A 12203-nucleotide genomic window follows, 5' to 3' on the forward strand; every position below is an offset into this window, starting at 1 on the left:
GCTCTTTATTCTATTCGGATACGGATTAAATACATGTCAGTATAAAAGAGGACAGAACTCTTTGTTATCTGGACCTTTATGTAATATAGTGCATTAAAGGCTTATATTGTCAATACTGCAGTAGCACTAGAAAGAAACCCCTTTCATGTAATGAAATAAAATATACAGTTTGAAATCTCTGGAAAATTAAAAAACACAAACTGAGACAAATATAACATAAAAGTTCTGTTCTGATAAAAAGTTTTTGGTCTGATATGCTTAATGTGGAGTGTTAACAACTACATTTGTATTTACTTAAAAAAAGTGCATCTGATACAGTACATTAAAAAAAAAATCATAGGTAATGTTTCTGTGTACCGTGCACAATATTTACCTCTCTAAATGAGCTCCAGTGTAAACGGACTGAAAACGTCTGTACTGTGCATACTATGAAAATAACAGTATGATTAGCAGTAGTCACTAGACATAATTTTTTGAGGTACTTCTGGTTAGCAGGTGCAGTTCAGCTTACTCAGTAGAACAACTGAATATTTAATCATAACATTCCCTCTGTATTTTTAAATAGTCTGTGGCCAATAGTGTCCATATGCGGTATGCTGGTGTTATCCATACTACAGCTGACAGGCATTTTCTTTATTGGCACAATCCTCTGAGATGGCAGTCCCTCTGGGCACATTAAAGGTAGCGGTTTTTGCCACTTCCAGGCCAAGTAGACTGGCACAGGTAGGTAAATAGACATGCTGAACACGGTCCACCTCTGAACGGCAAACTGGGCAACACTTATAAGAAAGGAAAGAAGGTAAAATATAAATGTTAAAAAAACTTTTATCGCTATAATTATATATCTATACCTCTATATTTGTTCTTTATTATTCATGTTAATTTTGCAGGTGGTGTCATTTTTACTGAACTGATATAACACTTCTGTGATGTCAGAGGCTGAAATTCAAAAGGTCATAGAACTGCTGCGTAACGACAATGTCTGATTATCAAGATCTTCAGACTCAACAGCTGCTAATGGTTGTCGGCACATGTCTGTAAATAAGTTAGGAGGGTAACCAGAGGTTATGTAAACCTAATAGTGTAAGTTCTCTTAATCATTAACTTAACTGGTAAATTTAGATGAGGATTTCTAAGCATGAGAAAAATCACACTTTGATTTTATTTTGTAATAAATGTTGAATATGCTGAATGCTTATTCTCAAAAAAATACAATACAACACATTTTTTTTCTTCCGTATTTAATTTATATATGTGACCCTGGACCACAAAACCAGTCATAAGTAACACGGGTATATTTGTGGCAATAGCCAACAATACATTGTTTGGGTTCAAAATTATTGTTTTTTTCTTTTATGCCAAAAAACTTGTTTCATGAAGATATTATTTGTAGTAATATGCCTTGCTAAGGACTTCATTTGGACAACTTTACAGGTGATTTTTTCCCCTCAATATTTAGATTTTTTTGCACCCTCAGTTAAAATCAACTAAAATCATTCCAGATTTTAGTTATTTAGACGCTATCCAGACGCTTCTTTATTCGGCTTTCAGATGATGTATAAATCTCATATAAATATATATATATATATATATATATATATATATATATATATATATATATATATATATATATATATATATATATATATATATATATATATATATATATATATATATATATATATTAAGATAAAAGATAAAAAGTCTGATAAATCATATATATATATATATATATATATATATATATATATATATATATATATATATATATATATATATATATATATATATATATATGATTTATTAGACTTTTTATCTTTTGTCAACTGAAATAATTGTTTTAAGTGTCTATTTATTAAACCATTGTTATCTGTATCACAATAATCTTGTTTGTTGGATTAACTAAATTTGAATTTCAATTAACTCAAAATTTTAAGGCAACCAGGTAACTTACATTTTTAAGTTGAATTGACAGTCATTTTTTACAGTGCAGTAATGATGTAGTAATGATGCGATAATCACCTGGAGTTGACTGGCACAGTTATAGCAGCAGAACATGTGTCCACATGGACAGAAAGCAGCATTGATCTCCTGTTCGCAGCACAGAGCGCAGGTCAGGGCATCTTGTAGCATTTGGAGCTTCTCCTTCAGAACGTGAGTTTCTCTGCAGCCGACGCACATTCGCTTCTCCCTTTCAACTTTTGTCTGCCTCAGCGGCGAGCTGCTGTAACTGTCTCTTGGGCTCCCACATCCATTCACAGCCATCCCAGCATTGAACAGGGCTCGCCGGGCACGGTCATACACTTCTTTGGATGTGCGCTGGATGTCAAACATGTACCTTTTACCAAGGTCAATGCTTTCATTGAGAAAGAGGGAGGCCAGGTGACCCTTGAAGTCGCGGCTATATTGCATCTTCACCGTGCTCATTACGGTGTCACACCTAAAGAATTAAGATTGTGTAAAACATTGGTATTTATTGTTCTAAAAATTGTTCTAAAAATTGTTCTAAAAAACTCATAAAGTTTCGGCAATGCTCCTTTACATTAAGTTTAAAAGTGAAGCAAATTCAGTAATGAAAAACAGTTATTTTTAACAAAAGCTAAAATGAAAATTACAAAATGTTTTTGTTTACTGAAATAAAACATAAAACATGCTAAATAGAGCATAACTGGGAAATCAAAAAACAAACTAAACTATTTTTCCATTGCTATTAAAATAACTAAAATACATGTTGCATTATAACACTTTTAAACTTGTAGGACTTGCCTACACTGAAAAATGCTAAAACTAAATAATAAAATAAATAAATTAAATAAAACTAGAACTTACTCTAAAAACTGAATTAAAACTAACAATGGCTAACTAAAACGAACTAAAGTGAAAATGCTCCTTTAAAACAAATTACAAATACATTCAAAATTCAAAACTAGAACAACCGTGGTTGAACAAAATAAACAGAAACAATAAATGCTTAAATAGTTTTTCCTTTTGAAATCCCTTTACTCGGGCAAGTCTGATAGAATTATAACAGTACTCACCTATAGAAGGCATGAATCTCTGTGATAGCACGATATAGTCCATTGGCAGCAGAGGGACTGATGAACTTAAAAAGAAGAACCATACTGTCCCCACTGTCCTTTGTGATGGTCACATACACATTTCTTCCAGACTGAGTGGCCATTTGAATGACTGGATATATGATTCTGAAAAACAGACATTTTTAATCAGAAATCATTGTATAGAAACATTTATTTTAGATCTCTAAATGTCAATTATTTGTTATATGTGTACCTTTCAATTGGGGTGAAATCTGTTTTGCAGACGAACAGGCCCTCTGGTCCGACCCCAATGAACAACTCCTGTCCCTCAGAGTCACGCACAGAGTGCCACTCGACGCCATAGTAGTTTAGGGAGGAAACTAGCTGCAGGGCTTGATATTCTGCCGAAGCCTGACTAACACCTTCCAACGCCTTATGCCTCAAAAAAATACTATAAAAACATGAAATGCACTGTTGTTATCCCACAAGACTATCTGAATCACTTTTCTTTGATGAATTCAGAGAAAGAACTTAGTGTTGTTTAAGGGAAGAACATGTTATTCTGACTGAGAATGTACACTTCCCAGTGTTCTTACTTGTTGATCGTGTCATGACTAGGCTCTTGACCGTAGATCTGGGAGTAGCAGTATTTGGCTGTGTTATTGTTGTAATCTCCAAACTCTGCTTGAGCCAGCAGAGCACAGAGCTCAATCGCCTGCTCTGTGTCCAATCGCAAGCTTCCTTTGAAAAGCTCCTCCTTCACGTGCATCAGAAACAAATGCCTGCAAAGCGACAGCAAATACAAGAAAAGCATTGAATAAATCAACTTTTGCCAACAAAACACTGAAGTCTAAAAGCACATTAATCAAGTCTATATACTTACATGCTATGTATAGTTTTTTTCTAAATTGTTTTCATATGATAAATAGATGATGTATAGGAAATAGACAGAAAAAGGCAAAAATAGTTTGGCAGAAACCCTATAAATGTGGACATAATCATAAAGCAAGTTTTAGCTTTTGACTGAAATGTGGTGAATCGTCAGTAAAAAAAAAAATTGTGCCTTAAGGGAAAAGAACTTTCATAACTCCACTTCATAACCCTACTGTATCAGATTTCATACGTGAATTTCTAAGGCATCTGAATTATCAACATAATAAAAACTTTGTTGAATAACCTGTTTTATACAATATTCCACATGCTTTCTACAATCTGCTGGATGGTTCATATTTTTTTAGCAAGTAAAAGTCCTTGTAAAAATAACTTCTTTATTGTTGATAATAATTCAAGATGAACATTTACCGGAATGAAGCAACTTGAGGATTATTCGATTATTATGTACTAAGTCACATTATTAGACAATATAGAGTGACTGATATATTATATTATAAACTAATATTTATATGCATTTTATTAAAGTAGTTGTTATTGTTACTTGTTTGTGTAAATACTACGAATATTTAAACATTTTTCATTAGTCACATAGTTGTATCTCAAAAACTTTCCTGCACTGTCAGCCCACTGATATTATCTAAAAAATGAGCTGGCTTGAAGCCAGGTTTACTCAGCAGCCTAAACCTGGTGAACTTTAGTAACAGAAGCAGACTTGTGGCATCTGGCAAATGTTTTTATAACTTGACATAAATCACTTGTGAAAACAGGAAAGAAAGAGAATAATGTAAACTTTACAGTAATGCAGATTGAACCTATTGCCAATTGATATATTCACTACGATGGATATTGCATCACAAAAATAGTCTATAAGCCATTATGTATTTCGTAATAAAATAATAAAGTACACAGCCTCCATTATAATAGTTAATCTGTTGTTATAATCATGGATTTAAAGACTGGGAAAGACTAACAAAGGAGAGGCGGAGAGGGCGCTGGATCTTGTCCCACCATTGTATAAGATTATGTAACAGGCAGAATCACATTACAGCACGTTTCAACTCAGAATCAGACACACTGATATCTCCCCACCCCCACAGACAGCCTTCATCAGACGTGACCGAACAGCTACACTAGTCTCTAGGTGGGAACACACTGTACTTCCATTCAAAGCACTTACTTTTCTTGAACTTTAGGGAACATTTGTAAACATTTGAACTTCCAAAAAGCCTCCAGAGAAATACTATTCACCTCAGCAACAGCTACATGAGGCACTCCCTAACTGAAAAAGTGCCAGTTTCAAGAGCAAACATGAACACTGGAAACTCCCTGCCAAAGAGTCAGAAAGATATTACCATACATGAAAAGATGCATGGGAGATGTGGGACAAAGGTAAGAACACAAAACCACAGAGGCATGCAGCATTTTGAATCATGCTGTCACTTTAAGTAGCTGCTTCCTGTTTGAGCTCATGAGAAAAACAAACTAAAAAAACAGAACTGTTATCCACGTGCCTCAAGGTCTCCAGAACTGAGCAAAAATTTGAAACCTCAAAGATTCTGCAGCCACAGAGAGATCTTGTTTTTTCAATAATAGAAAAAGAATGCTTTGTGCATATATATATATATATATATATATATATATATATATATATATATATATATATATATATATATATATATATATATATATATATGCACAAACTGAGAAAATATTACAATTTACATTCAATTTATAGAGTTTCACCTGGTTTGCTCTTGCAGGATTAGATGTGGCTCAACAAAGAACTTCACTCGCAGTCTCAGTCTGCAGGGAGACAGGCAGTCCACTTGTTGAGAAATCCTGTTTCTGAGATTCATCCATAAAGTCTCTCCCTTCATACCGGTGAACTGAAGTCCAAAATAATCCACCTCTATGATTCCCATTTTCCGGCATATCTGTAAGTTAAAAACAAAACCATTTAATGCTATATATGTGTTCTTTTATCCGAAGAATGCTTTGACTTGAGGCATTGCAACCCCCCTCCTTTAGAAAGACAAGACATATTACATAAGAGGACTTTTGAAGTGGTATGAAAGAACACCTGCTTTAGCAGTAATTTGCTGAAGCCTATTAATGAAAAAAATATTGTGTTATTTAACTAAAATACTTCTTGCAGTAGTAACAGCCCCAAATGTTGCAATAAAGAGACACAAATAAACAGGCTAGTTAAAATAATTTATAATTAAAAAAAAAACTATTTAAAACAATAAACGTATTTATTTTTAAACGACAGATGAAACATTGATAAAGCCTAAATTTATGTACTATACAGTAATTTGGCATGGCAATTACATTTGCTGTCTTTTTATGATGCTAATTAGCCTTAGTGCAAATGTAACGTTAGGTGATGTAGGAATTATTAAATAACTTTCGCACCTAAACTCGTTAATTCTCGACACTCACCTTATTGAGAATGTCCTCTCCGTTTGCTTTTGGGTCCACCTCCACTTCCAGAACCACGGAGTCGGGACGAGTTATGTGGCATAACATAGTGAATGCAGTTATTGTTTCACACAACAGTCCAGGATAGCGGAGAGAACGACCTGTTGCTCAGTCACGAGGCTAACTAACTCGTACTCCATAGGAAAAAAGCGGCAGGAGGTTTATGAAGCCCTGCTCTAACTCACGGATCCGCCTCTCCGTTATCTGATGTTCGATTCGCGAACTGTTCGTTTGAACCGGTTCTTTTTTTAATGATTTATTCGAACTGATTCGCAAAGGCACAAAACAAGTCAAGTAATTGTCATTTGTGTACAAATTGCTTTTCTCTACAGGTCTTGGTAATTTACATAAAAGCATTAAATTTTAAATATTCTGTTTCTCTTCAGGTCTGGGTGCTAAATAACCATTTTAAATATAGGTAGACCTACAACACAGGACAGCAAGTGACAAAATAACTAATGAGGGGCATATTACAACATCAACAATATGGACATAAAGAGAGAACGATAATTTATAGGTTACATTATCCAGTAATTTTACGGACATTTCCGTTACCCTAAAACATTATGCAATGAAGAATGAAATTAAAAAGGTTAAACACCTGTAAAAAAAAATTATACGAAAAAAAATTCCATCAAAAATATAATACATTGTAATATAATACCAGTTTAACAGCGTAGCCAATGAAATACTCTGTAATTAATTGTTTGTGTGTAAAGTAATTTCATAAATTATTACCTTTGCAACATTGACAGTTATTGAACAACTGAGCTGAATTATAACACTTTCGTAGAGCGGCATTACAGCTGAAATAGTTTCATAATTAATTAATTTTGCAACATTAACGCTGTTATTTTCCTATTTTATGTGAAGGCCCTTTATATGCCCTGGCTATACAGGTCCTTCTCAAAAAATTCGCATATCATGAAAAGGTTCTCTAAATGAGCTATTAACCTAATCATCTGAATCAACTAATTAACTCTAAACACCTGCAAAAGATTCCTGAGGCTTTTAAAAACTCCCAGCCTGGTTCATTACTCAAAACCGCAATCATGGGTAAGACTGCCGACCTGACTGCTGTCCAGAAGGCCATAATTGACACCCTCAAGCGAGAGGGTAAGACACAGAAAGAAATTTCTGAACGAATAGGCTGTTCCCAGAGTGCTGTATCAAGGCACCTCAGTGGGAAGTCTGTAAGAAGGAAAAAGTGTCGCAAAAAATGCTGCACAACGAGGAGAGGTGACCGGACCCCGAGGAAGATTGTGGAGAAGGACCGATTCCAGACCTTGGGGGACCTGCGGAAGCAGTGGACTGAGTCTGGAGTAGAAACATCCAGAGCCACCGTGCACAGGCGTGTGCAGGAAATGGGCTACAGTTGCCGCATTCCCCAGGTCAAGACACTTTTGGGCTACAGAGAAGCAGCACTGGACTGCTGCTCAGTGGTCCAAAGTACTTTTTTCGGATGAAAGCAAATTTTGCATGTCATTCGGAAATCAAGGTGCCAGAGTCTGGAGGAAGACTGGGGAGAATGAAATGCCAAAATGCCTGAAGTCCAGTGTCAAGTACAGTCAGTGATGGTCTGGGGTGCCATGTCAGCTGCTGGTGTTGGTCCACTGTGTTTTATTAAGGGCAGGGTCAGTGCAGCTTGCTATCAGGAGATTTTGGAGCACTTCATGCTTCCATCCAGTGGTGTAGTCTACGTGATACGCAGGTATACGCCGTATACCCACTAGGAAAGGACAAGGATTTCCGTATACCCACTTAAAAAAGCTTGAGGATACGTAACAATATTGTTTTGTGACAGAACTTTCATTCATAAATTCACCACGTCTGTGTTGTGAACACAGAATGTGGTTGCGATTGAGAATCACTAACGTTTTTGGACCATTGGGACTTACGTGGACGTCACCTACCAAGGAAAATCAGTTGCATGGCAGTCTTTTTTGGCGCAAGTTTGAAATTAACTAACTAATGTAAAAAAAGATATGAAACGAAAGCAGACTCAAACTACACTCTTTGAGTGTTTTCAGAAGCCTGCCCCTAAAGCTACAGCAGATGACACGGACGTTATACAGAAAATCCAGAAAAAGAGGCTGATGCTATAGTGACTTGGTAACGTTAAGTAAAGCTAGCATGTACATGTTATTATTAAACGTAACTGTAACAGCAGGCAGGGGATTGTTCAGTCTCTCCATGATTTCGCGTTGTTGCGATTGCAACTATTAAAGCAACTTCTACAAATCCCCGTGAATTCAGTGTGACTCGCAATTTTGACCAATCACCTCAACTTTTCTGCAACTTTGACCAATTATTCGCGGCCTCCTGATTTTTACACCGAGCATTCTCTGCAGTCTGAGCGCGATTATTTTTCTTACCCCAATGGCAGATTATTTAGCTTATTTTAAGCAAAAACTCTCTAAATGTTGTGTATTTTTTCCAAAAAATAAGACAATCATTTTTACTTGTCTAGTAAATGTTTCTTGGTGTAAGAATTTTTATATATTTTGACTAGAAACAAGACAAAAATACTAAGTAAGAAAAGCATTTTTGCAGTGCACGATATTTTTAGTTTGTTGCGATTACGCGATTTTTACTCCTAAAATCTTGTCGTGTCCTGAGCAAAAAACATGTCAGACTACATGCTGCTACTCTACCAATCATCGCTTGTTGCCACAACGTTTTGTTCCTGGTTTTACGATGTTTCATCAAGGGACTACCACAACCGAATAATAAAGAAAAATGCTGACGAACGATCGCGGAATCCCTTCAGCAACCCAGGGAGTAACTTTAATAATAGATGGTTTAGAAATAACGTTACGTTGTGGCGTCAAACTTTCACTATGGGCTACAGGGATGGGCAGTATTTCAAATACATGTATTTAAAATACGTATTTGAAATACAAAATACTATTTTGTATTTTAAAGCCTTTGGAAAAAATCGAATGTAATTTGTATTTAAATACATTTAAGATGAGTATTTTTGTATTTTCAAAATACTCAAAATACTTTGAGCCAGGCAACCTCTTTATCAGGAGCTGTTTTCATGCATCTACTAGTTCAGACCAGACATGCCCCTCCCCCCAACATTCGTTCAGGTGAGCCGCAGCTGTACAACCCTAGCCTGACAAGCCAGACCCACATCAAGGTGTTTGGTCTGGAAACTCACCATTGACAGGGCTCAATCCGAGGGGCGGATAAACGGCTGTCTGTCAAACTCCCTCTGCACGCGATAGGATAGCGCTACACCAACCAGAGCAACGAAGGTGAAGCAGAGCTCGCTGATAGATTAAACATTCGCCGTATCCAGTCAGCAAAACTCTGAACACATCTTCCCTTCTTAAGAATGACTTCAGTGCCGTTCTTTGTTCTTTTCTCAGAGAAAAGCTTAACTCAAGTCTTCCAGAGTCACGGCCAAAGCTGATTCGAAAGACCGCCGTTCGCCAGCGTCTGTGTTTACTAGAAGCACGCAAACCAGTGTTGCCAACTATTTTCCAAGGAAAGTAGCTAAAGCCTGCCCAAAAAATCGCTAAATGTCGCTAGATGACGTCATGCGTTAATTAGCATATTAGTGACGTCATCACGCCGTCCTTGCGTTCAGTCTGCCTGACGTTTTTTCTCTCCTAATCCGTGCTCATTTACTATATTTTACAATAATATAATACAGCCGACTGTCCAATAAATGTTTTCATTTCCTATACATTTTTGTCATACAATATATGATATAGTGAATTACAAAAAAAATTATATGTGTAAAATCTGAATTGAGAAACTGGATGAACTAAAGCTCTGTACAGTGAGTAATATAAGTGATAAGCACAAGAGATGGAACTCATCATAACTAATTTATTCAAATAGAGGGGAAAAAAGACCTCGCGCTCGCAGGACAGTACTGGCGACATTTGTAAACTAAAGTAGCTGAAGTTTGTCCAAAAAGTCACTAGATTTGTCGCTAGTCGCTTTTTTGAAAATAAGTCACTAGAGGGGTCTGAAAAGCCGCTAAAGATAGCGACAAAGTCGCCAAGTTGGCAACACTGACGCAAACGCAACTCTGCCGTCATTATGTTAAGCCCCGCCCACCGACTCTATACACGATGTGATTGGCCCGACCAGAGTTTGGTTTTTACAGCTCAGAAGTGTATTGAGAGTTGCTAGACGGCACTCGTGGCAGATTAGATTTGCTGCCGCTAGGGTGCGTCTAGATTTCTAGGCTAGTACAACCCAGCCTTGGATCGGCAACTTTACAAAATTGTTGGAATAAGGTGAGGATGTCATGGTCAATTTTACTTGTTGATTAAAGTAGCTTGTCAAATGTGTTTGAAGTATTAACGTTATTGCATGTTAGGGATGAGTGATATCATATGACAATACATATTGTAGATTCGTAGCAATAATATAAAATGTGAATCGATGGAACTTTTTCTAAATCATTTACATAGATAGGCCTATCGGTGTAAGCACATATATCTGTGCAGCTTTTAGTGGGCAAGAATAATTGGAATGTTGGAGTGGAAAAAGAAGTGAGGACGAATGAGTTATTGACGTAATTTGTGTTATTATAACTGCCGCTAAAGGAAATTCAAATTCAAATTGAAAACGAAAGTTTCTAAGCAGTCGCACACATCTAAATGCTTTTTGGCATTCAGAATAGGCCCAGATAGATTACAGCCTAATATGGATCCCTTCACTGAATTGCCAATTTCACATGTATTTGGTGTATTTTCAAAATACAAAATACTGTATTTGTATTTAAATACATTTTTCCACACATTATTTTGTATTTGTATTTAAATACATTTTTCCACACAGTATTTTGTATTTGTATTTTAAATACATTTCCATGTATTTATGCCCATCTCTGACTACTGAATATGCATATGAACACATGCGTGACACGAAACTGCAGTAAACACACACTGCAAAAAATGCTCTTCTTACTTAGTAATTTTACATAAGCAGTCTTTATAATGCTCTCAATTACATGTAGATGCATACTTTATGCATTAGTGAGTGTGGTGGTGCCTGTTGTGTGTCGCTCTGGGGTGGATGCGTATCAGGCTGGTGGTGGTGGCGGGGGGGATCACAGTATTCACTACAAAAATCTAGACTACACCACTGCTTCCATCTGCTGAAAAGCTTTATGGAGATTTCGTTTTTCAGCACGACCTGGCACCTGCTCACAGTGCCAAAACCACTGGTAAATGGTTTACTGACCATGGTAGGCTATTACGGTGCTCAATATTGGCCTGCCAACTCTCCTGACCTGAACTCCATAGAGAATCTGTGGGATATTGTGAAGAGAAAGTTGAGAGACGCAAGACCCAACACTCTGGATGAGCTTAAGGCTGCTATTGAAGCATCCTGGGCCTCCATAACACCTCAGCAGTGCCACAGATTGATCGCCTCCAAGCCACGCCGCACTGAAGCAGACATTTCTGCGAAAGGATTCCTGACCAAGTATTGAGTGCATAACTGAACATAATTATTTGAAGGTTGACTTTTTTTATAAATTAAAAACACTTTTCTTTTATTGGTTGGATGAAATATGCAATTTTTTTGAGATAGGAATTTTGGGTTTTCATGAGCTATGCCAAAATCACCAGTAGCCTATTAAAACAATAAAAGACCAGAAATATTTCAGTTGGTGTGCAATGAATCTAAAATATATGAAAGTTTATTTTTTATCATTACATTATGGAAAATAATGAACTTTATCACAATATGCTAAATCTTTGAGAAGGACGTGTATAAATCTGATTTTACTTTTTTATCTGACAACCTAAATTAGCACAT

At 36.3% G+C, this 12203-nt stretch overlaps 1 protein-coding gene across 1 annotated transcript; it reads right to left on the minus strand.

Moving 5' to 3' along the window:
• mylipb (myosin regulatory light chain interacting protein b) lies at positions 1-6584 on the minus strand. Its single transcript, XM_067449656.1, has 7 exons — positions 6375-6584; positions 5676-5866; positions 3635-3820; positions 3292-3489; positions 3039-3203; positions 2023-2440; positions 1-779 (listed from the first exon to the last, which is right to left on the minus strand). Exons 1-7 carry the CDS (start codon positions 6459-6461, stop codon positions 612-614), a joined length of 1413 nt encoding a protein of 470 aa, XP_067305757.1. The 5' UTR covers positions 6462-6584; the 3' UTR covers positions 1-611.
• Positions 6585-12203: the final 5619 nt, after the last annotated feature.

The sequence above is a fragment of the Pseudorasbora parva genome, chromosome 7 (genome assembly GCF_024679245.1).
Source record: "Pseudorasbora parva isolate DD20220531a chromosome 7, ASM2467924v1, whole genome shotgun sequence".
Lineage (NCBI taxonomy): Eukaryota > Metazoa > Chordata > Actinopteri > Cypriniformes > Gobionidae > Pseudorasbora > Pseudorasbora parva.